The sequence below is a fragment of the Hypomesus nipponensis genome, chromosome 13 (genome assembly GCF_054491055.1).
Source record: "Hypomesus nipponensis isolate SF chromosome 13, ASM5449105v1, whole genome shotgun sequence".
Taxonomy (NCBI): domain Eukaryota; kingdom Metazoa; phylum Chordata; class Actinopteri; order Osmeriformes; family Osmeridae; genus Hypomesus; species Hypomesus nipponensis.
The window spans coordinates 6,904,135-6,930,000 of record NC_140373.1 but is presented as its reverse complement, the minus strand read 5'-3'; the positions used below and the strand labels follow the sequence as shown (position 1 = coordinate 6,930,000).

At 47.4% G+C, this 25,866-nt stretch overlaps 1 protein-coding gene and 1 long non-coding RNA gene across 12 annotated transcripts in view; one reads left to right on the top strand and one right to left on the bottom strand.

The window, feature by feature from the left end:
* The window catches only part of ank3b (ankyrin 3b), a 91,120-nt gene that overhangs the window by 53,060 nt on the left and 12,194 nt on the right, over positions 1-25,866 (bottom strand). For 10 of the 11 annotated variants that reach the window (XM_084670995.1, XM_084671002.1, XM_084671003.1 and 7 more), the window contains exon 1: positions 1,932-1,983. The exons of the other annotated variant lie outside the window; for it this stretch is intronic. In XM_084670995.1, the coding sequence (XP_084527121.1) occupies positions 1,932-1,970 (39 nt within the window). In that variant the 5' untranslated portion in view covers positions 1,971-1,983. Of the gene's footprint in view, positions 1-1,931; positions 1,984-25,866 lie in introns of those variants that run through there. 11 annotated transcript variants of the gene reach the window in all.
* On the top strand, positions 2,792-3,578 carry LOC146259733 (uncharacterized). The gene is made up of 3 exons (XR_014729461.1): positions 2,792-2,986; positions 3,202-3,243; positions 3,444-3,578. It is a non-coding gene; the product is annotated as an uncharacterized LOC146259733 (long non-coding RNA).

Below are 25,866 nucleotides of genomic sequence, written 5' to 3'. Positions count from 1 at the left end.
CACATGCAAGCACACACACACACACCAACACACACACAATAAGTGGTTTTATCTGTGTCACCATCAGTGCACTGTCAGCATCCGTGAGCTCCCTGGAGCAGAGTTGAAGTTACAACAGGGCTTACCGGACCACACGCAAACATTCACACGCAAACAAACATTAAGCATACATTGTGATCGCAACAACCATGCCAGGGCTAAAGGCATTCACAAGCATACACACACATACACAAAAACACACACATTTACATTGACACAAACTAGGCATCCTCCTCTGAACTAAGTCTCTCTGGTTCTCCTGTCCCTCCTTCCATTTCCCCCAGGATCCACCTCTATCCTATTCCTCTGGATCCTAACATACCGCTCACTGACATAGGATCCCTTAGAGAAAAGGAGAGAGAAACAAGGAGAGAGAGGGAGACATAGAATAGCTATACTGTCTACGTTTAGGCTAGCTATAGCTTCAGGGGGAGGCTGGTTGGAGATAGGGTGAACCCCTCGCACTAAAGCTGTCAACTGATACTGACCATCACACACACACACACACTAAACTCTGAACTAAGAGGACCTTGGGTAACAATACCTGCATGGTCATTTTAATCAGTCTGTGCCTTCCCGTACACAACCAGAAGTGCATGAAACAGGGACTAAACCAGGGGTCTAGCAGGCATGTACTGTACTAGTTAGACCAAGGAGCCATCCTTACTGTCCATGGATGACACTTGAACTGAAACGTCTTCAAGTATAGTCAACTAAAATATATTCAACCATAATTCAAGCATGAAAAGTCCAGTTAGGTGGAGGAGCTTTAACTGGACCCAGACACACCTGATGCTAGGTGCTCTAGCCTCCAACAGGCTCTGTGGGCCAACCAGCATGCTTCTATCACTTAAATATGAACACCAGGCAACATTCGGTTCATTTCTTCACATCATTACTGAATATCAGTGTTTACTGCTGGCACACAGCACCACTCTGACTCTCAGCTACAGATGTGCTGCCTGTGTGGTCCTTTAACATAACCAAAGCACTGATACTTCACAGACAACATGGGTTAGAAGTACCTCAGGGTTGAATTCTGGGACGGGCAACGAACCCGAACGGCTACCTTCAGACCAAGTGGACACCCTCACATTCTTTCGCGACAAAGATCTCACAACTCCCAGGTAAAGCTACCTAACCCCCGGATGCGGTTCGAACCCGAACGCAAACCCACACGTTTACCATTCGACCAAGAGAACATGTTTGCAGTCCAAGGACACCAGAAGAGCTTACTTCTCTCAGGCAGTAACAGCTCATCACAGTCTTCGTCAGTGACATCAGGGTCCAAATGGAGCCATAGCTCTTCTGTTCACCGCACTATAATCATCATAAAATGGCACCCATTCCACCTCTCTCATAGAAACCCGGACCTTTCCATCTGTCCGGACACCCAACTCGACAGTAACAATGTTACAGTACATTTACATGACAGAGACACACCATAGACTCGTCCCTGGCTAACCTCTCGCTCTCTCTCTTTCTCTTCCTCCCTCTGTCTTCCTCCCTCTCTCTTCCTCCCCCCCCCTCTCTCTCTCTCTCTCCCGCTGCGTACGGCGCTGGATCCAAGGTCAGTGGGTTACATTAACATCGATCAATCAGAACGCGATACTCAAATGTGACTTTAAGTAGCTCTTCCAGATGATATCTCTGAGTTATGACGCCTTCCAAAGCCGGGATGCGAATCCCCGTCAAACACTGCACCATGCTGCAGTCCACAACAGTAAACACATACACACGCTCTAGTTCCTGTCCTTGTCCCATCCTGGGACCCTGCATTCACAAAGTCAGCCACACACAAACATCCGCTTCAACCGCTGCAAACTTAATCCGACTAAAGCTTAAGAGCAGCACCAGCTCAGCCAGGTAATGAATCAGATGAGAGGACTTACTGGATAGGAGAGAAACTCTGCTGCCTCCTCCACTGCCATTTTCCCCTGCAGTAGTGAGTGAAACCTGAGTATTCAATGAGATATGCTATAGCGCCAGGACTGGAGCAGGGGCTGGAGCTGGGACAGGGGGGGGCTGGGATAGGACCAGGCTGAGACAGGGGCATTATGCTTGGGCTAAAAATACCTGCATGCCTGGGAGGACAGGGGGCAACCAACAGTTCCGCTGCTAATCTCTTCCTCCTCTGAACTGAACAATAACATCATACTACTCTTAATTGTTGTACTGAAGTATACAACTTTAGCTTTGCAAGAACGTCTACAGTTTTTGAACGCCCGTGCAGTTTAGGTATGCGCTTGCGTTGTAGTGCAGCATCACCTTTGTAACATTTGCATCCCTTCAACAACAAAGTATAGAACACAAAGTAGCCACAGCATCTTGCACAATAAACCAACACCAGCTCCAGTCGCCTGCCACATTGAGACCTGCATCTGCCTGTAAACACCAGCTCTGAGCGAGAGCCAGCTGACTCCTCTCCTGGCTGGCCCTCATCCCACATAGCAGCACAGGGGAATCTCTCTCCCACACTTACCATATTAGTAGGCACTAGTCACTCTGGGCTAGCAGTAACCATGATACGCACGGGGGAACCAAAATAGAAAAATAGTCCTCAGCAGCCAGGGATGGTTAGAGTAGGGCCCCCGCCCCCCTTCTCCTGCCCCCCTGCCCCTGCCCACGAGGCCCCCCAGCCAGGAATCTGTCCAGAGCAAGTCTCATTGTCTTCCTGTCTTATCAGCTCTTTTTCCCTGAGCCACAATGCAGATCCACTGCCAGGTCAGTTAGCCAGTGCAGCTACTCGTGTAGATAGTGAAGTCAGTGTAGCCGGTATGTCCACTGTTCCTGGAGTAGCCAAAGCCAGTGTATCCTGGAGGCTGGAGCCTGGAGGTAGCACAGTGGTTAGGTAGCTTGGCTGTAGGCAACACACCAGGCTTTTGCCTGGGGACAAGAACATCAAGTCCACTGGAGGAGCTAAGGAGATGTGGCTGATCTTTCTCTGGTAAGCAGGCAGGCGGACAGGCAGGCAGCAACCCAGTAGATGCTGGCTTCTCTGGATAGCTACTGACTGCATCAACAATATAATCAACCACTACCCAGCCACACAACCCCAATCACACACACATACACAGTTGCCAACAACTTAATGAATTGGATCAATGCAGTCAACAATAACTCATTTTGATGGTTAAATAAGGTTCTTTTTTCATTTTCTAGGTGGACAATTAATTCCAATCTGATATGCTTGGCCTTCTCACTGTAAGCATAAAGCAATCGCAAATGAGAGACTGTTTGATGTTGTCAACATAGGTGGTGCCCTATACTGGGTATCCTCAGCACAATAAAATCAACCTACAACCGAGATATATCAACCCCACCTAAAGTACTCGTATGTAGCGATGTGTATGTATGTCAAATTCAGTTGAAGTGAATATTGTTTTTTTCTGGTATTTTTGGAGGGTATGTCTCTGCTTTGCAAGGCTGGCAGTTGATCCAGTGGGAAAGGAGGAGTTGTCATGGCAACAGAATCCTGACTGCAGTGTGAGGTGGAGTGGAAGCCCCGGGAATGAAAACTTTATCATCCTTAATGGTTACAGTCCCTTATTATGCTGAGGGTTCTCACTGTGTAATGTGAAAGGTTCCAGAATGTTTTGTGATGTTGATATTTCCAGAATGTTTTGTGATGCTGAGGATTCTAGAAGGTTATAGAATGCTGAAGGTTCTAGAATTATTTTCAATGCTAAGGGTTCAGGACTAGTGTCTTATGATGCTATAAAGGTAATAAAACTCAAGCATCTGTAATGTCTTGTAATATTTCTTCTTTGCGTCTTTTCTCTTTCAGTCACATGGGGTAATTATATATACTGTGATGTACCTCTGTCATAAGTATTCTGCTGAATCATCTCCAAGTGTGAAGATGACGTTCACTAGAACAGTGTTTAACAAACATACAGCTATTGACTCTGGTGGAAACAGATGAACCACCAGCCTGATCAATACAGCCAATTAAGAGTACTCCTCATGTCTCAATCCTCACGAGACACACCTCGCTGCCCTCCTCTCCCTCCTTCATCATCTTCCTCTGTAGAACCTGACCCTCAGTCCTCTGATCAATATGGCTGAAGGCTGGATCACCTCTTCATCTCAGCTGGACATAGGGACAGTAGCTGCAGGTAGAGAGGCTGATGGGCTGGTTCTGGGGGAAAGTACATGCACAGAGAGAGGAAGAGACCGGAAAGAGAGGGAGACTGGTGAGATATGGAGCGAGAGATAATGTGACAGAGTGAGAGAGAGAGCAACACAAACAAACGTGCATACTTGGGAATCTCCAAACACCAGTTCTCTGTCAGACCCTAGTGGCTACACTTGATCACTGCATTGACATTGCCCACATAACTGAAAGCATGTCTAATTGTCAGCAACCACAGCATTCTGCATGAACCTTCTACGATGTTAGTGTTCCCCTCTGGTACAGACTGCTCACAGAGTCTAAGCTAAATCATTATACCTAGCAGAACACATACCGCGTGATCAGTACCACACACTCTTAGGCGATTGGCTGTGGGCTCAGCTCTGCTGACTCCTCATTGGATAGTGGATAGATGCTGATGCTGTACTGTTGCTGCTCGAGAGCTACTCTGGGCGTAAGGATGGCTGTGACGTGTGTGTGTGTGGACAGACAGAAAGAAAGAGACAGACAGACAGACAGACAGGATTGACACTGGCCGTCTGTTGTCACGGTAGCCTAATCTCTTCTGACAGCCACTGAGCAGAGGTCATGAATTAGTTAGAGATGTCCAGAGAACACCCACCAGCCTCCATATCAAACACCCTGCATCCCCCAGCCCCTCAGGACCCCAGCCCACACGAGGACTAGCTGGAACAGCCATACTTTCTGCAGACTGTCGTCCTTCTGGTTCAATTGAAAATTTTAAAGCTAAAATAATCTTTTTAAGAAATAACAATACCAGCCCCTAACTTATCTGTTTTTAGAAGGATAATGTAACTGGTCTCAATTGGTTTTGAAATGAGACACAATTCACTGGTCTGCTGGTCTGTCTCTTGTGCTGGGCAGGTGGGTCCTGTCAGGTTTCAGGGTCAACAGGACTTACAGTAACTGTCCTTCCACCCTAGGGTTTCCATTTGTCGGGTTGTGCGATTTAACGAAGTAGTGCATTTAAAAGCTGTTGGATGGGTTGTAAACAACACACAGATGGACTTGCTATGGTTCACTTCCTCTCGCATCAGCCAATCACATGCTTGCAATGTTGCACTCCTCCTCAGTTCAATGGCAACCTAACACATGTTACTGCTGCAGCTGCTAACCTCATCTGCTTGACACAAACACAAACACACACATGCCACACACAAAGATGTGACAGGGAAATACAACTCTAACTGAACAGGGATTCATTCCATTGTAGCACCAAAAAGGCAGGACATATATATATATATGTGGCATTGAGCCACAGAGTTGCTAATGGATTATTAGGGAAATGTTCTCTCTGGATCGATAAGCACTCTGACCAAGGGCATCAATGTCCACTTTGTCCTTACTACTTCCCAGTCCTCACAGAGCAATTTTACTGAACAAAGGAAACCAGTTAGATGACAAAAAATGAGCCACAAATGAGCAAACAATGTACATACAAGCAACCAATGACACATCAGTGTTGATGATGCACCATGGAGCCACACGAAGATAAGTCAGTAATGTATGCATCCAGTGGCTCCACCACACTCTCCATATCACTCTCTCTCTCTCTCTTTTGCTTTTCTCTCTGGGACTAAAGGAGAGGATATGGAGTGGGGAAGAGAGAAAGAGAGTGAGTGAGTGTAAAGAGGAGAGAGATGGAGAAAAAAGGAGGTTAGTGTTTCCTGGCTCCGGCCCCAGACTCCCAGCCTGGAAAGCCTAACGTCTCTGCACAGCTCAGCACTGACCCAGGATACTTTGTGGTCCGTGACGTGACTACCTGGCATGCCCCTCGCCCCACCCCGCCCTGCCACACACACACACACACACACACACACACTGCCTGACAGAGAAGGCTGTGCAGCAGGACATACATCACACACCTCGCCTTCTCTGGTGAATACGTGTCAGAATGTGTGTGTGTGTGTGCATGAGAGTGTGTGAGGGCAGAGAGCACGTGTGTTTCCAGACTACAGCCCCACCCTTCCGCTCACCTTCAGTGTCCGCTACAAGCAGGGAATACAGAGAGCAATGGAGCAGCCTGCATTCACGACCCACCCACACACACACACACACACACACACACACACACACACACACACACCTGCTGCTGCTGAAGTCCACTATCTATTGAAATACCAGCCTTACGCCATTGCCACAAACTATCTTTTGTCTTCTCAAATTTAGCTCAGAAACTTAGTGTAATACTGTGCAGCTACTACAAGAGTACATGACTTCAAGGTTCTCAGAATGTGTTACATCTGAACAACTGCAGAGCAGAAGAGAGGAAGGGAGGTATAAACACACACACAGACACACTCACGTGCACACATTCCTGTGGCTCATACATCTAAACAGCTGTGTGTGTATATGTTTCTGCTTCAAAAGGAAGATACTGTAAATGCTGTTGCGGTTGTAGTTTCTGGTGGCTGGTGCTGCATTCAAACAGACTGAGGATAATGTAGGGGTGAGGCTGTGTGTTGATAATTGCGCACACGTGCGTGTACATGTGCGTGTACAGTACGCGTCTGTGTCTGTCTGGGTTTCACAAATGCAACTCGACCCAGTTCTGACTATCTCTGCAGTGGAGAGAGAGCAAGAGAGAAGGGGGTAGAGAGAGAGGCAGAGATTGAGAGAGAGAGAGAGAGAGAGAGAGAGAGAGAGAGAGAGAGAGAGAGAGAGAGAGAGAGAGAGAGAGAGAGAGAGAGAGAGAGAGAGAGAGAGAGAGAGAGAGAGAGAGAGAGAGTGAGAGAGAGAGAGAGAGAGAGAGAGAGAGAGAGAGAGAGAGAGAAAGGTGGGGTGGGGAAGAGAAGAACAGCCCTGCAGGGAAGCAGTCGGATAAAAGGCTTAACCAACACATCATGCTCCCCCATCTCTGAGAACACTGCTAATGTTTACTCCAGTTAACACTCTCCCTTTCTTCGCCCCCACTCTCCCTCTCTTTACTCCAACTCGCTCCATTTCTTTACCATCGCCCTCTCCTTACCCTCCATCTTCTACTTCTAATAACCCCTACCCTCTCCTTCTATGACCCCCCTCACACTATCCTTCCCTTTACCCCACAACATTATGACTTTCCCTCTATTCCTCTCTCTCTCTCTCTCTCTCTCTCCTTCTCGCTGGCTTCTGATGGGCTCCAGTTCTATTATTCATACCCTTCGTAATACTTAGAGCTTTTTTCTCCTCCATCACACTCTTATCTTCCTTTCCTCTCGCCCCCTTCATCCCACAATCTGTCCTCCTCCTCCACGGTCTTCTCCTCTCCTCAATTGCAGCACAGTCCCTCCCTTTCAACCCCTCTGTTTTCCTCTCACTACCTCCCAGCCTTCTTCTCTCCTCTCCTCCACCCCACCCTCTGCTCGTTCTCCACCGTCACATGGCTGTTCACTCTCTCCTCCTTGTTATCGTCTCATTCTCCGGAAGAACCCGCAGCAGGATGGTCAGCTGTGCTGAGCCAGAGCCTCGCCTGTGTTCTCCCATCCCCTGCCCATTTCTCCTCTGTCAGTCAGAGGGAGGAAGAGGTTTGTCTGGACCCTCCGCAGCATGGCAGAGCTTCCACAAACAGAGCAGAGTCTCCACTAACCTCCAGATACAGCAGCACACCCTGGCCTAGTTCAGCATCCTCATTAGGAGTGTATACAGTGTGTACCTGCTACGTTTCCATATGCAATATGGTGGGATGGGAGGCCGTTAATCTCCCATGATTCAACGGCTTTGGTGGCAGGCGTGAGTGGGCTGGCTCTGTCGTGATTGGTGGGTTATGCAGATCAGGAAGGAAGATGAGGGTAGGGGAAGGAAGAGGAGGCGCTCTCAGCTTGGATGCTTCTTTGTCTCTCCGTTCCACTTTGCTGCAGCGACATGTCTGGTCCATGTGACTGGAGTAGTGTCTCTTCACTCACGCTGTACCACGGTAATACTACCTACACGCTGGGGTTGGTTTTCCATTAATCTACATGTGAGATGATTTTCTGTGGGATGTAAATCACCTGAACAATACCGTTTTCACCATCAAAATGTGTTATTTACTAGCTTCAGGAACCAGCACAATTACAACTCAATAAAGAGTGTGCAAGAGAAAGAGAGAGAGAGAATGAGAGAAAGAAAGAAAGAGAAGTAAGAACATGAGAAATGCTACGGAGTAGATAAAAAAAATGAGGGAATCAGACACAGAGCACAGCTCCCCAGGGAGAAGACTCTACTGAGGACAGACAGGAACAGTGTAGGAGAAGAGCGAGGAGGGGGAGGAGAAAGGGAGGAGGGGTTGGAGAGGAGGGGGGAAGGGCAGGGCAGGCGGAGGTGGGTGGAAAGAGTGAGGGGGGACTCCAAAAGAGAGGGGGAAAGCCAAGAAGCCCTCCACGCACAATAGAGATGAGAGAGGAGGGGAGTGTGGGTGGAAGAGCGATGGGGAGGAGGGAAATCAGGGACCTTGAAAAATGAGGCTTGGCTTAAATAAGTGTCAGGGGATTACTGCCGTGGGGTGGGGTGTGCATGTGCGCGTGTGTGTGTGTGTGTGTACAGAGGAGGATGCTGGTGGCAGTGAGTGTGAACTCAAGCTCTTAGAAGCCCCACCCCCCAACCATGCACACACACACACACACACACACCCCTCAACACCCCTCTTTCTACCCCAAAAACACAACAATAAGAGAGATAGATGGAAGACACATGGGGAAAAGAGGGGTGTCAATAGCTCCTCTAGTGTGTGTCTGTGTGTGTGTGTGTGTGTGTGTGTGAGGTGGTGGATGTGTTTGTGTGTGTGTGTGTGTGTGTGTGTGTGTGTGAGGTGGTGGATGTGTGTGTGTGTGTGTGTGTGTGTGATTGAGTTGAAACAAGGACAGGCTGGAGGACAGACAGTGGTCTCGTCTCCTGAGTCTATGACATCAAACGGATACAACAGCAGCTCAGACTGTGTACGAGACCCAGTCACAGAGTTACACTCAGCCTACTAGAACCACAGGAAAGAAACATGTGATGCACTGAGAGAGAAGAAAGCTTTTAGTGCTGTAAGTCCCATAGACATTACTGCTCTGGTGCTCAAATAAACAGCAGGATTCTGATCCTCGAGAGGGAGGAGAGGAGAGGAGAGGAGAGGAGAAAAGAGGAGGAAAGAGGAGAGGAGAGGAAGACAGGGCAGGGCAGGGCAGCAGACTATAATATGGATTTTCAGCGTCAGGAAAAGTGATAGGACAGATCAACGCCAACCAAGAAGCCCACTACTACTCTAAGCTACAGCCAGCTGTACCCCCGCCAGCACTATGATACACAACTGAACAACACCTACCATACAGACAAAATGTAATCAATATTTTTGGCCACTGTGTTTGGCTTGTCCTTCGCTCTGTTCCTCTATTCCTCTCTCAAATCACAGCAGTGTAAACCAATACAGTCAGCTCCCCACTCTTAAACTGAACTACAATGTCTATGTACATGACTATCTACTTTTACTATCGCCAAGAATCCTATAACATTATGACCTCTGACCCCACAGCCCCTACACTGCTGAGTGGAGGTCAGCAGTATTGAGTCATTGGAACGTCTAGAAGCCCTCTGATGGATTAAGGCTTCACACCCTCTCACTTACACAACACACACATGTACGCACACACACACACACACACACACACATCTCCTGGGACCCCCCCCCATCCCCTTATTTCCAAAACCTTATTGATTAGCTACTTGTGGCAATCAATCCTATTGGTTTATAGATCTTGGCAATGAGAGCCCGTCAAGGTTGCAGTCATCAAGCCAAAATTAAAAGGCGGAGGAGGAGAGAAAAAGGATAATTACACTTATCTAACGAAGGCAAGAGGACTCAGCAGTAAGAAGAACGGACTGATTCATTGGCTGGTGAACAGGCGATTGATTTCTCTTCAACAGTGATGGTTGGGCCTGTGTGGTGGTTGGTGGGCCCATTGTTCCGTCATGTGAGGGACTCACATCTATATCTCCCCAAGAGCCTTCTGGAAACTCATCTGCCAGTCCTGCCTGTCTGAGGCCTTCTCTCTTTGTCTATGCTTCTCTGGGTAGGTCTTTATACAGTACATGTTTTTCACTCTCTTTCTTTCCCTTTCTCTCTCTGTGTTTTCCTCCTTCTACGTACTGTGTGAGAAGTGTGGCTCCCTTTACTGTTGCAGTGGACTTCATCTGCACCAAAGGCTGTGGCCGCTCCACAGGGAGATGGATAGAATACCCTGACACACACACACACACACACACACACAAACAAAATAACACACAAATCCCTTTAAATATGCCGGCAATTCTGCATATTAGAGCGTTTTACAACCCAAAATATCAGGATATTTACTCATTGCATGTATACAAGTATACTAAATCACACTAAATGCCTCTCTGTGAGCAGGTTTCACTATAGAATCATCTGAATGTGGACTGCATGTTTTCATTTTCCACGGGAGATCAAAGAGTCCCATCCTGCAGCCCCAGAAGCGTGACTACTCCACAGTGTTCTCTACGCTGCGCACCACCAAGCCCTCAACGGCACCGTAGCCAACACACGCCACACCATGTTTACGTAACCATCAGTTCATGTATGGAAAACACAATAATCCACTGAGGAGTAGCTTCCATCATTTTCAATCTGGACAGTAACAATAAATATAAATAAATACATTGTTTAAATTGATTTTTAACTGTTAAGCCCTTCACCGACCACCAACAACATATAAAACACCTACCTCCCCTCTTGTATGCTCTGTACAGCACTATAAGCTCAACATCAACATTCTACACAGCAGCGACACACATTTGTCAAACCTTACACACTGCCTGGTTCTGTCTTTGTCAAGTCATTAAAACAGTCAGTCAGTCAGTCAGTAAGAGCACCTGCCCTTGAAGTGCTGCTCCCCACCCACCCACCCCCCCACCAGCCTCATACCTCTGACACACACCCACACAGACAGATCAAACGCACACCTGTGTGTGTTTCCTGAGCAGGTGAGCCCCACCAGGATGTGCAAGCACCACAGCTCGTTAGCAGCCTCCACAGACAAACACTCCCGACCGCCTGTCTCCCCCCCCTCCCTCCCTCCCTTCCTCCTCAGCTCTGCCACCCCCCACACTGTACCTCCCCACCTCCGCTCTCTCATCTCCTTACTTCCATCCCCCTCTTCTGTCCCGCACCCTCCCAACCCCTGCCGGGAGCCCACTCGTGCGATATGTTTTTATGTGTGAGTGTGTGTGTGTGTGTGTGTGTGTGTGAGTGCGTGAGTGCATATGCTGAGGATTCATGAAGGAGATGAACCAGGACAAAAGAACGAGATCGTTGAGGGACTGATGTGACGGAACAGTCTCCCTGAGCCTCCCTTCTCTCCTCTCTCCATCCCCCCTCTCCTCCTCTACCTTTTTCTTCAGCTCTCGAGAACGCTTCCTGAGCTTCCTCTTCTTCTCCTTCTCGTCCTCCACAGCATTCAGGTCCAGATCAGCCCTCTTCTTCAGCTGGGAGGCAGCGTGAGCCATGGCGAGGGTCCTTTCAGAGGCTCGCTAGGAAAGAAAGGAGCACCGACACAGCTTCTCCCTGACGCAGGCACGACAGGATAGAAGATCCCCAGAGGCGGAGTTGGGGCAGGGCTTTCCCCTCCCCAGGTGTCTGATCTAGTCTGGTAACCCAGCAGACCAGGGCCCACGCAGGTGAGAACCGTGGCCGGAGGAAGGTGCCCCCTCACTGGACCAAAGCAGCTTCTCTGGAGCTGGTGATAGGTTCTCCCACACAGCCCAACAGCTGTAGTATCCTTCTCAGGGCACGAGCCAAGGAAGATAAAAGATAAAAGGATGAATACGAAAGAGTTAAAAAGCAACGTCCTCCTGTTAAGTGCCTGGTAAACACGCTCTTGACGTTTTTGTCTGAATGTAGGATAGGTATCTGTGGGATCCAGTCCAGAGGAGCACAGCTTCTTTCAGTATTTATGTGTTCCAGAGCTGGTTAAAATAGCTCTTCATTTGGTCCTGCAGGCTGAGCTGAGCCTGGTTGGAATGTGCTGGATGCTGGAGGGGGGGTGAAGCTTAAGGCGGTATCCCAAGAAGAGTCTCTGTCTTCAGGATGAGTGTCTGGTCCCACTGCCTGCTGTCTCAGTGTCCCACAGCCCCCTGGCCCTAACTGAACCTGGAGACATCCTCGCAATACACACACACACACCCTCCGCTGCGCGCAAGACAGGGATGGGAATGACAGGGAGGAGGGAGGGAGAGGGAGAGAAGCGAGAGGAAGGGAGGGAGGAGCTGAGAGGTAGAGCGTGGAAGGAGGGGCTGAGAGATAGAGGTAGGAGAGAGAGGCAGACAGAGATAGAGCGAGAAAGAGAGACAGGAGAGAGAGAAGAGAGAGGCAGACAGAGAGGAGAAAGAGAGCAACAGAAGAAAAAAGAACATGTGAGAGAGAGAGCGAGAGAGAGAGAGAGAGAGAGAGAGAGAGAGAGAGAGAGAGAGAGAGAGAGCGAGAGAGAGAGAGAGAGAGAGAGAGAGAGAGAGAGAGAGGTAGTAAGGATGGTAGGAGAAGCACTATGACTATGGCAGGATTCTCACCCACCAGCTGGAAGTGCCTAATAACGAAGGGGGGTGAAGATGCTCCAGATCAGTGCACACACACACACACCAGTTCTCATACTGCTATTGGCCACAATGTCCCATTATGAAATGTTCTCCCATGAGGACCACACACTGACCCAAACCTCCCTTTTTCCTAGCTATTTTTTCTGCTTTGTCAGCTGTCACTGCAGAGCAAGCTCAGTGTGAATCCTTCGAGCATTTGCAGATGAGAAATGGAAGCGGATAAGGAGCAAAAAGGAGGGAATCTCAATAATTTACAAAAAGAAATCACAGCAAAAATGCCACTGTGTTCTGAGCAAGGCATTTTGCTTGCATCAACAAGAATTCCATTGTGGTATGTTTGAATCCCACAGTACATACAATGCAAGCGTGGTTCTCTATGTATGTTGGCTGCCTGTTCACACGGCACCTGAGCCCGCGCTCGGAGACTGCAGTCTCTGAATATTAATGAGCTGTGAGGGCTCTGGCTCAACTGGGACATGCGTGTGAGGAACAGACTGCTCTGATTGGCTACCAGGAACATGGAAGCCACACCCATTAAGATGACAGGCACAAAGAGAAATGGAGAGTGAGATTGGTAAGATATTTTGTTTTCCAAATAGATTCATTTGGCAGTCAAAAATGCCAGATATCAACTAGTTATACCGCCATGGACAGTTCAGAAACAACTTGATTTCACTGATGTGGGATGGTAGCCAAATTAAACTAATTAAAAACATAACATGGCTGGTTACAAATTAGGCACTAGAACCCCCTCCCCATTAACTGTGCACGAGGCACACTTCTCCCCCACACAGGAATGAACTCTTTGACCTTTCCCACCAGTTTACAGGAAAACTCAATATGCAACCTTGCCATCACAAGCCCCAGTAGCACTGGTTATGGATCCATCGACTCTGTTCCCGAGAGATTGAGAGGAGAGAGAAGCTGAGAAAGATTGGTGGATTGTTCCTATATTCTGTTTGTTTTACAGAAGAAATTCAATTTGCCATGAAAAAGCTATCTGGTAACACACAGCAATCAATAATGACAGAGGAAAATGATGAGTGTCTGTGTGTGTGCATGTGAGTGGGATTTTACAGTAACAGATCACTACTACAGTCTAATACAAAACCTTCCTCTTGAGGATGAGGAGGGTTCAGAAGGAGACCAGACACGGCACAGCGACCCAAACAAGTTCTACCTAAACGCCTCGGCGTATTTACAGTAATCCAACTCCAGACCCAGATCATCAACCAATCTGCTAACTATTGAACTCAGGGGCGCTCCATTATAGTTGGAGCATGAACCGAGAGGGTGTTGGCTCTCCAGGAACAGGGTTGGACAGGGCTGCAGTAGGGATTATGCAGATGAATAGTCGCCACGACGCGCTTCTATACTCGACCCGCTCTCAATCCTCCCCACCTGCAGCCACAGGGGGCCCTCTGCATTAGCAGGGGCAGACAGGGATGCATCCCTTATTAACGTCTCCCAGAGAGAGGAAGCCACAGAGGAGCAGAGAAACTGACAAGAACTGACTTGAGGGTTCTTAACCCTGTCATGACTGCCACGTCTTTAATGAGCTTCTCTGCTCGAAATTAGATTAGTAGAGAGGGGAGATTCCAGTGGTGGATTATCCTAGTCTGATACTGCCATGCAAGTACAGACTGGAGCTACTACGGTTTGTACAGAGTTATGTAGCAGTTAACACAATGCTGTGTGCAGTCAATAAAGTAATCTATTGCTGTCAAGACACTTTTAAGATATGGCTCTGGTAAAATGCCAAAATTTGAGAATGTGTGTCAGTACAAACCCATCAATTAGATAAGCTCTGCACCAGATACAGTACTCCATATCTGGTGTCTCTGATTACAGGAAGGGAAATAGGAAAACCACAACAACAAAAAATCGAAACATCAAATATTCCGAGGAACATGAACCTCAAATTTTTGCCTGGCCTTTGGACTCCATGCAGTCTTGTCATTACCAGGTAGTAATTTATAAGATAGTGTCCAAGATATTTCCCTGTGATAGACCCTTCCCCAGAAGCGAACCAGTGTGTAGAGGCCTGAGATAAGATCTGATTCACCATTAAAACTAACCAGGAAGTAAATAATTCATCTGGCTTGATAAGCCGTCAGCCAATAAGAAGAGAGGCCGCTGTGACTGAGTGGTGCTCCAGCTCCATGGCGTGCAGCATGGTAAAAACTCCTAACAAGCATGAAACAGTTCTCCCTTTCCTTCCCTTCATCTCTCCCTAGTTCTCCCTGCTTCCCAGCTCCCCTCACATTCTTCAGAGCCTGTGGCTAATGTTATCATCTGCTGGCTGAAACACCTGCTACCCCACCTCACACGCCCCTCACCTCAGCCAATTGACGCTCTCACCACCGTGACATTATGAACCACACAAACACAACCCATGCTCGTACACGCACGCACACGCACACACACACACACACACACTGCTGGCAGGCTGTTAGTGAGTCGTATTGGTTGCTGATGGCCTGGTGAACAGACCTGTCAGAACTCTGTGTTCCAGAAGAAGATGGTGTGTGTTTCTCAGTCCAGCCCCAGCTGGTGATGACTAACCAGAAGGTCAGACTTACAGGCGTGACATGAGAGGACAAAGACAAGAGGCCGAGAGATGGCACAAACACAGACAGAGTTTCTCGATTCTCATGACTGAAAATGTCCTCCACCAGTCTAACTGTCCCTGCTGGACTAAGTTCTCTATACAGGACTGGAGGGCCCTTGATCTGGGGCTTTTTACTCTTAGAGCAGTAGAGAGAGTGAGAGAGAGACAGAGAGAGAGAGCAAGCAAGCGTGTGTGTGTGTGTGTGTGTGTGTGTGTGTGTGTGTACTAGAGCGTGTCCTCATCATCCTAGCCTATAAATAAGTAGGTTGAGATGATAAAAAGGCTCACAGCTCTGTGTTTCCTGTGAGGACAGAGACTTGTATCACACAGCACATTGCCGAGTCATGGAGCAACAGCTTTAGACTGAGCTGAGGGATACACAGATGCTTTCCAATAGCAAGTAAAGGCAGCCCTGATAACAGGACTATCTTGGCTAATCATAGATAAGAACAGAGGAGGTCCTTGCAATTGTTCCAACATCTCTTTCAGCAAACCATCCTCGTTGAGCTCGTTGCTGAGTTGATCTTGCAAGTTTGTCATGCTTGGTGACTTGGTTCCTTCCTGCCAGCTAACTAACTTGCTTACTGTTAGTGTTACTAGCTTGCCAGTCATTCTAACATGGATATAGGGAATTGACAACCATTTTTTCACTAGTACTCCATTGCTCATGACAGACAGCATTCCTGGTCTCTAGCTCCCTCTGCTGGTGAAATGCACACACTGCAGATCAACTAAGCCAGGTCAGGTGTGCTGCACACACACCTTCTAGACCCACTAAGGTTTCCAGCAGCTATGGAAAAAAAATATATATATATTATACTGCATATGGTGGATATCATAATGATTATCTTTATGCCAATTCAGGATTTTTCTGAAATATTATCTGTCAAAGCTTACTCTGAACATCACCTCATAGGCAGATTTGTCATAGAGTACCAAAACATTAAGACTGTGTTATGAGGAGAACATAAAGAGGGGGTCTTATATCCAATATTTTGGAATAGCAGGCAGCAACATGTAGTACACTTCCTGGCCACTAAGGGGCATTATTGCCCTGAGAGCAGAGTATCACAACTGTTCAGTTATGACACACACACACATCACAAACACATATCACACACACACACCAACACAATGTTAAGATCTCAGCCCCTTGAGTTACAGGTCAGCTTTACACTGGTTCACTTGTCGACACACGGTATCAGGCTATTAAAGATAACTTGTGATGAGATGTGAAGAGAAGTGAGAGGGGGCATCTCAGTGTTCATCAATATCAACTCCTCACTGGGACAGGAGGGCACCAATAACATTGCTCTGACAGACAGGTCCTCTGGTGTGTGTTTGATGACTTCCAGATCTCTTTCTAATCTGACCTTGTAGGAACCTGCAGGGGTATCAGCCTGTATTAGAATAGAGGAAGGAGCAGACTGGAATGACAGAATATTTTAACTGCAGTTTAATTGTATTAGTTTAAGGAGTATACAGTAAGTGGACTAGCGTTCCTGGCTAGACAGACCAGACCAGACTACCGGTAGATCCGACCGGATCAGACCAGACCAGACCAGACTACCGGTAGATCCGACCGGACCAGACCAGACCAGACCAGACTACCGGTAGATCCGACCGGATCAGACCAGACCAGACCAGACTAAGCCTATGCTGTCCTCTTATGAACTCTTTACACCAGTGTGTCTCATGCCTTCTATGTTAGCAGGTCAAAACTAACACAAACATCTCCTCTCTGCCACGATGCTCCAGGCGTTTGTTTACCAGACTGAGACAGGTGTAAGCAGTTCACAAACAAACAGACAACACCGAGGTACTAGAACAAGCCCTCGAGGACCTGTCAACATGAACCACCGTCCCATCTCAGACAGCTGCTGACAGGAACCACCGTCCCATCTCAGACAGCTGCTGACAGGAACCACCGTCCCATCTCAGACAGCTGCTGACAGGTATTACCCCGTTTCCAGATGAAGCGGAAATGCCCAAATGTGTGAGGTGAAACTACAGGCGTTTGTTCACATGTTGTAGGGAAGATGCAGTCAGAGTTTATTTAAAGGTCGAACCAGCAGCAGGGTTATCACATACCTTTTTGTCTTCATACAGTACATTCTACACAATGAGCCAACCCAACCTCAACTGAAAAGGAGGTAACCGGCCCCTAACTCCAGCAGCGATGCAGGGCCACAAACGTAATCAATGACCATGTGAAGAGCAAGAACAGCGAGACATCCTCTTCTCTGTTTGAAGTGATGATTGAAGCAGCAGGAGTTGCTAGGGGGGAGGGGGGAGGGGGGCGATAGAGCAGCTGCTACAAGCTGGGAAAGCTGCACACAAACAGATCAAACCAGAACTGACCTCCATCAGACTGGGAGACTATAGTAAGATCACACCCCAAGATACACTAAAAGAGACAACTCGTGATTTAAGTGGCTGCATTAAGCAGTGCAATTCAGGACATGCACCGTGAATGAGAACCAATTACGCTCAAGCAGGGAGAGCAGTGAACCTAATTACCTCAAAATCAAATAAGGAAATCGATCGATAAATCAAATCAATATCGGATTGGTGCAGCAAGGAAAACCCTTGTAATGACTCCCAGTGGAGTGGACTGGAGCCATCTCTACCAAGTTCATGCGTCACAAAGACAGCAGCTGTGGATGACACCAACATTCTGTTCCCTCTCCTCTACCTCTTTCTCGTCCCACCAGAACACAAGCCCTTGTATGGCCATGGGATGCACAGCCATGGTACGTTGCTATGGAAGCAAAATAGTCACGGCAAACAACATGTAAGGCAACAGACCAATCAATCAATGCTGGAAGAAGGAAAACGTACAGCAAATTAGGTTCTGTGTAGCATCAAGCGGTGTGTAGTATAAACAAATGTGCTGTTAGAAGTTGGAAATTGGTATATGTCACAATTCTATGACTACATACCAGATTACAACAAACTCTGTGTTTGCATACAGTGGAAGACCACCAGAGTCCATCCTACTAGTGTACACAAGCAGTAGGCAAGAAAGGGCTGTCTTAATTGAAATTGACCACAGCAATGGAATAACATGTCAAGTGTGTGAGTAAGCAGACTTTACTCTGATCGGCTCGGACCTTTTCTAATCTACTGTAATTGGTTGAATTCTTGGTCACAATCAATCCAAGTCTATGGTGCTGACGAGGTTCTGCTGGGGCGCTATGGTAACTGACTGCTCATCTCAGGAGAATGATGTCATTAGGGCACACCACGTGAGAGAGGACTGGGGCCAAACATGATGTCATTACAGCGTGCTGCACCTGTCTCACCTTCTAGGTTCTGTAAACTTAAGGAACACAGGGTTAAGATGTGAGTCGTCTACAGACAGCAAAAGCAATCTCTGTAAACTCCTTTGATTGTGTCGGCCTGTCCTTCTGTTTGTCTCTCCTTCTGTGTGTCTGTGTGTCTGCCTGCCTGCCTGCCTGCCTGCCTGCCTGCCTGTCTGTCTGTCTGTCTGTCTGTCTGTCTGTCTGTCTTTCTGTCTGTGTCTGTCTGTCTGTCTGTATGTCTCTCTGTCTGAGTGAGGTCAACTCCAGTCCTGCTGGGACTCAGCCAAGGATCTCCTAGGCAACGGACACACGAGCCACAAATAGAACACCACATAGAATATTCCTACACTGTGCTGTGGCCACACCAGAACAAACCACACACTCCATGCTTATCTCCCTCCACCATGGCACACAGTAGAGCCAGGCAACAGAAGAGATACTGGCCTGGGAGAGAACATGCTTCAGAGACGTCTCTCATAAACAGTTGGTGTGATTAGTTTAAAATTCACCATATCTTAAGGCACTGATATTGCAGTACAAGGAAAATTACGAAGCATTGAACTAAGTCTAGCATGAAAAATGTTCTTTAATTGGTTGCTGTATGTGAAAGAGGGGTTTCTTACCCTCACTGAAATGTTATCTCTTCACGTCATAAACTAGGTTAACTACTCCTTCATACTTAAAGACCAGACAGACCCCTGGTGCCTTTCTGCTTCAGGAGTCAGATCAACATCTTGGTCAGACTATTGAACTCTACAGGATCAAGGCTTGATTGAGTTTGTCTGGACCAAAATTATCAATAGAACCATGACTAAAATGACAGACCCCTCCCAGCTGCATTGGGACATTCCGGACAAATACCACACAAATGTGTCGAGTATTCGAAAGGATTTCATATTCTATTTGCCCCTACAGAGACGTCAACACGGAGAGACTCTTGTGGTGTACCATACTCAGATGGATGTTCTAAGCATGACCACGAGAGATATGCAAATGACCCTGACAATGATATCTCTGCTGTCATGGTAACACCACAAGTGCCATGTGGCTGCTGGCAGGGGGAGAGGGATAGAAGGGGGGAAGAGAGGGTGATGGGGACGAGGGTGGGAGGGGATGAGTGAGGCAGATGTTGATCTTTTAAACAAGGGCTGTCGGGTCTCCAGATACCACTGTCTCTCTCTCCTTCCCACTCTACAACGAGAGACAGGGAGAGAGAACAACCAAGATGATCTAACCTCGCTCTTGTCGAGTTCTCTATTCCATCTAACACTCATTCTCACTTTGCTTCTGTTTCCTTCTCTGCCTGTCTACCCCGCCCATCTCTGTCTCTCTGCAGCTGTGATAATGAAGGAGGAGGAGGACAGGCAGACAGACAGACAGACAGACAGACAGACAGACAGACAGACAGACAGACAGACAGACAGACAGACAGACAGGCAGACAGGCAGGCAGGCAGGCAGGCAGGCAGGCTGACAGCTCTTTCAGTACTGAAATCTCCCTCCTCCCCTGGCAAAGGAAGAGGGCAACCCTGGCATGTCATGTAACTGCCACTTCTGCTAGGAGGTCAGACTTACAGTAAAGAGAGAAGGGAGGAGGTGGGGGAGGAGATGGGCAGGCGGGGAAGAAGATTTTAGCACTCTAAAAAAAGGACATGCAGACACGATGGCTACCTCTCACCTCTCACAGGGTCACTCATAGACAGCTGTCAACACCCTGCCCTGCCTGATTTAAAAGTAATCTTAATAACTGTGTTTTTGGCCCACATACTGTTGTACTGTGGTGTAAATAGTGAATGTTTCAACATAACAGAGAATAACTAAGTTTCTTGGTTAACACCATCCTGTCACATGTCAGATTGAGTCTCTGCTCTGTTCTGAAGCTCTGTTGTACGTGCCGTGTGAGCAACGTGGGTCTGCTTCAGCTCAGAATTCCCTAATCAAAGAGAGGAGTTTTCCACAGTCAGCAGAGCACTACATCAAAGTACCTGGCATTACACAGTCATGCACGTACTGTACCAACACACAGCCCTGTATAAAACTTGAGAGAGCGGGCAGGATGTAAAGCATGTGGCGAGGGGGCATGTCCCTCCAGCACGTTTATGACGAGGGTACACAGCACGATACTGAGACACACACACACACATGGGACGAGGACACGCAGCGTGACAGAGAAGGGATGGCCAGGGCTGCTCCTCTAGGCCAGGGGCCAACACACAGGACTGGGGCTGCTGCTCTGTCTATCCTTCACCTTGCTGGGCGAAATGTGCAGGTAATTGGGCAGAGCCTCACTCCAGAACATTCCTCCTCTTGTCTGAGGGGGCTACACCTAGCTAGGTAAAAACAAGAGTCTTTGTCTCCAAGGGGTTGGAACTGAATTGACTTCAGTCACTCTCAGAGTCTCTGGGAAACTATGCTCTCTCCTCTTTCTGACTCTCTTTTCTCAATTCCTTTATTTCTCTTTTTGTTTTCTCTCAACAACAGCATGACATCGTCACCTAGACCCTGTTGCCATGGATGCATAGTCACATTGGACTACACACATCATCATCACATGCACCCTACCGGTCAATCAAATCTAATCAACATAAGAATTGAGAAGCCTTGCCCTCTAAGAGGCTACAGCATCAGTTTACATTGTATCTAATAAAGAGGGCATCAGTGTGTGTGTGTCTGTGTGTGCGTGCGTGTCTGTGTGTTTATTTGTGTGCGTGCATGTGCGTGAGTCCGTGTCCTGTTTACTGAGTGTCATATCCTGACAATGTATGACAGTATAGGACAGCTCTTCTGAAGAGCAAGGCCTCAGTTTGGATTACCTCGAGTAAGAAAGTAAACCAGGCGTGTGACTTGTCTCAGTCCACTGTGCCGCAGTGTAGCTGTTTGTCTGCTCCAGGTATTGAGCAGCACACACTGATCTATGGGGCCGTTTCTCACTGTATCTCTGTCCCCCACTGCTACATTCAGCTGCTGCTGGGGCCTTCTGCTTAGTCAGTCTTCATTAGGCTAATACAGCCAGGGGTTATGGAGACAAAGCCATGCTACCAGCTACTGACTCTGTACACATCAGCACTTTCTCTGGAATCAACTTATCAACCTTGGGCTCTGCTCTATGGCATCGAAGAATCAGGTGTTCGCAGCATACCACATAGCTTAGAAAACGAGGGAACCGATGGAGATTTTAGCGAAACCATAACCACCGTGACACAAGGGAAATTAAAGCCTAATTAAGTCAGGTTGTCGTTAAAGTCTTGATTCATGGCTTTGGGGTTGTAGTAAACAAAAAAAAGGGCTGAACCCATATTCTTTGCCATTGTTCAATAGATCATGCTCCTGTACCTTTTCAGACACAGACTGAATATCGTAATTATTTGCAGACGCATACTGTACAAGACGGAATGTAGCCCTGGGGAGAGGGGTCGCCATCAAATTGACCATACATACAGGATATATTAGATTTCCCCAGACACTTCAACATGTCGTTACATAGGAGGTCAGCAGTACTACCATGCGTTTGGAGTGTTGTGTAAAGCAGTTGTAGTCACTCCTACTCTTATTAAAGGTCTCCAAGACGACCCCCGAGGCCCAGCTCAGGGGAACTCCATCTGTGCTCGGGTTCTTCAAGGTTCTAGGTGTTGTACAGGAATACAGACCTCAGGCTTTTTCTTTGTTAGTCCTGTTACAGAAAGCCATCTTGTGAGGACACTTCAGTGTCAAGGCAGGGCTCCATGTGATTCCAAACCACCTCTGCTACATCAGAAATATATATCAGCTACTGATACCAAAGAATGGGCAGCCTGTATCAGACAAATTGTGCTGAAAAACAACCTGCATCAAAGTCTTGCACTGTTCACAGAAATTGTGCTTCAGTGACTACAACCACTTTAGGGAAATAATAAAAACATGTTTCAGGCGATCGATGCACAAGTGAACTAACAAGAACATGCTGAGGACAAGCGCCATTTTCTTTTGCACCAATCATGCAACATTTTCCAGGAAAATAGCACTAGTCTGTGGCTTTTCTGCAGCATCAGGGCTGAGTCACTTAGTAACACCTCAGAACGAGAGAGAGAGAGAGAGTAATGGAGAAACAGGGAAACAGACACAGCAAAGAGAGGGGGAGAGGGGGAGAGTAAAAGGGAAGGGGTGTTCCCTTGTTCTCCTGGGCCCCAGACAGGACGTGGACAGAACTCTGTACATTAACCAGACAGACCCGGTGCAGTCAGAAGAACACAGAGTCATCCTGATCTAGGGGTGGTCGGCCAAGACCAGCATTTGCTCTCTGGCTGCCTCAGCAAAAACACAATATGGCCCAGCAGAATGGCTCTGCTGGCATCAGCCAGCATGCAGTTAACACAACTTTATGATACACGAGCCATCTTTAGCTGAATAGGATGTTGAAGTGCATCATAATTAATAAGCAAAATGAATTATAATCACACTGCAATGCATCAGATGAAACAAATTAAATACTTTATCAATAGGGTGCTATTACGGTTTCATTCAATTTTAAGATCACTTTATTCAAATTTTGCTTATGAAGCTGAATGTAATCCAAATAAGATTAATGGAAACATGGCAGGCAGACTGCTACTGTACTTCAGTTGTACACCTAGACCGTAGGGAATATTTATAGGGATTATGTCTTCTATAGCTGCAATTTGTGAGATATAATATTATTATTACTATCACCTGGACCTGAGACAAGCATCCCAACCACTCACTGCTCACAAGTACACACACACAACTCCACAGGAAGAAGCTTTTCTAACCATGGCTGGAGGAACACTATCGGGTTCCGTGAGGACACCAGAGATCCTGGGAACAGCAAGCCCTGACTTGCCCTGCCTCGCTCCGTCTGCACCACGGAAGGTTCAGGAATGCTGCCGCCGCCAGAACTGGACATTCCAAGCGGGATTACAGGCAGGATCAGAACCTAATCTGGAGTCGAGGCAGTTAGGATGAAGAGCATCTGAGCTGCAGTCACACTGCAGGCTGATGGAAATGGTGGAGGTGATTGTGATGATGGTGGTGATAGCTATGGAGTGACGGTGGAGGTGTTGGTTATGGTGGTGGTGATGACTATGAAGGAGACGATGGTGGTTGAGGTAGTGGTGTTGGAGATGACACTGGGGGCGATGGTGGTGTTAGTGGTGGAGGTAATGGGGATGGTAACAGGGATAAGGATGTGGGGGAGAAGAACCCACAGGGCCTGGAGTGCTCATCTCTTCAACCACCCACCTACTTCATCCCTCCTGATGTCCAAATGAACCAGTATTGGCCCGAATGAGGAATGGAGAGATTGTGGGCTGGTATGTGGGCAGTGTTGTATAACCCATTAACCATACATTCCTGTAAATGAAACACTCACCTGTCTAATAGAGACTGGTCAGTGACTGTGGATACACACACACAAGTATATTACGCAAGAGTTACTCCCACAACAATCACCACAAAAACTAACTAGATGACCCTGTTTACTCAAACAGTTCCTGTGTAATGTTCTTTACCCAAATTCAGGGAGGCAGTTGAGAGCATGTTAACTCCAGGACATGAGTCATCAACATTTGTCCAATCAACTGTGTGAACTACCCAGTAACATCCAATGACCAGTATGTGTTTGTGTGTCTGTGAACCGCCACCAACACAATGCCAGGGCCACAGCCATATGAGGCAGGAAAGTCCTTGAGATGGATCTCCAGCAAAGCACAGCTCTAACACAGTTAGATACTCAACTGAGGATGAGTTCAAGCTTTAATTGAATAGAGAGGGAGAGGGGGGGAGAGACAGCGAGAGGGAGGGAGGGGGAGAGAGAGTGGGAGGGAGAGAGATTGAAAGAGAATGGGGAAAACAAAAAGAGCAAGACTTTCTTTTTCAAGTGTCTTTACCTTTGGTAATATTTATTCATGTAATCTTTCCAAGGAGGTTTACCAAGCAATCATTTATGTTTTCAGAGAGAGATGCAGATGGAAAAAGAGATAGAAGGAGAGAAAGGGCCAGAATCCAAATGTACAATATGTCTGGTATGTGTGTCAGCAAAATGGCCTCTTCCTGTTACCCTCCCCTACTCCTCAGTACACAAACTATCTCTCTTACATAAACACACAAACACACACACACACACACACACACACACACTGAGTGAGCCTGCAGGGACCCTACGAGACTCACTTCCTGCTTGGCTCCCCAATTAGAACTCTCTATGTCCAGATTGGCTTTAAATTACAGTGTAGTGAAGTCGTTCTGAAGTGAACTTGGGGCTGGGGCTGGGGCTAGGGCTAGGGCTGGGGCTGGGGCTGGGGCTAGGTTTGAGGCTGGGGTTGGGCTATTGTGTCTTATTATTCATTGTCATATAAACAAATGTCAAAAGGCCGGTTATGTACAATTTTGCAAAATGATGTGCAATATGCTGCACGCCTAATAAATGTTATATTCATAGTGTTTTCCACAACCAACATCACAACAGAAATGTGTGTCTGTCTCTCCTCTCCCTCTCTCCTTCACAGCAGGGCTATGGTTGCCATGGCCACAGCCAATAACACACCTGCCAAAGCTACAGGTCCCCCATGTAGACACCGATCTCTCTCCCTCTCTCTTTCTTTTTTTCACTTTCTCTCCAGTCTGTCTCTCTCTCTCTCTCTCTCTCTCTCTCTCTCTCTCTCTCTCTCTCTCTCTCTCTCTCTCTCTCTCTCTCTCTCTCTCTGTCTCTCTGTCTCTCTCTCTCTCTCTCTCTCTCTCTCTCTGACTCCTCTCTTTCGCCCTCGTTCTCTCTCTACCCCCTCCTCCTCTTTCTCATATTCACAAGCAGTGACCTATAAAACCAGCACTATGTTGACAAGAACAGTGATTACAATAAAAAGTGTTTTCTGAAGCATACTCTTCTATCCTGACAACACAGAAAAGAACTCTGCTTTTATAGCTCATGGGAGATAGTGTCTCGCACGTGTTGTATTTCACTAAGATAAAATGTGACACCTTGAACAGTATTTGGTGTGGTATGTCATCAGCGTGGTCTGGTCCTCATAGTTTTAGTCTGTCAGTCTGCTAGATACTGCTGGACTCTTTTACAGAGGGAGGTTAGACAACCACCCATCTTATTACAGCTACATGAAAACAATCTACATCTCAAGGCTATAGAGGCAGTAAAGAAACCCACTTCTTTCCTCTCCTCAGCCTCTGAAGACCCAAATCTCTTAATTGTCTTTACGGAGCCTG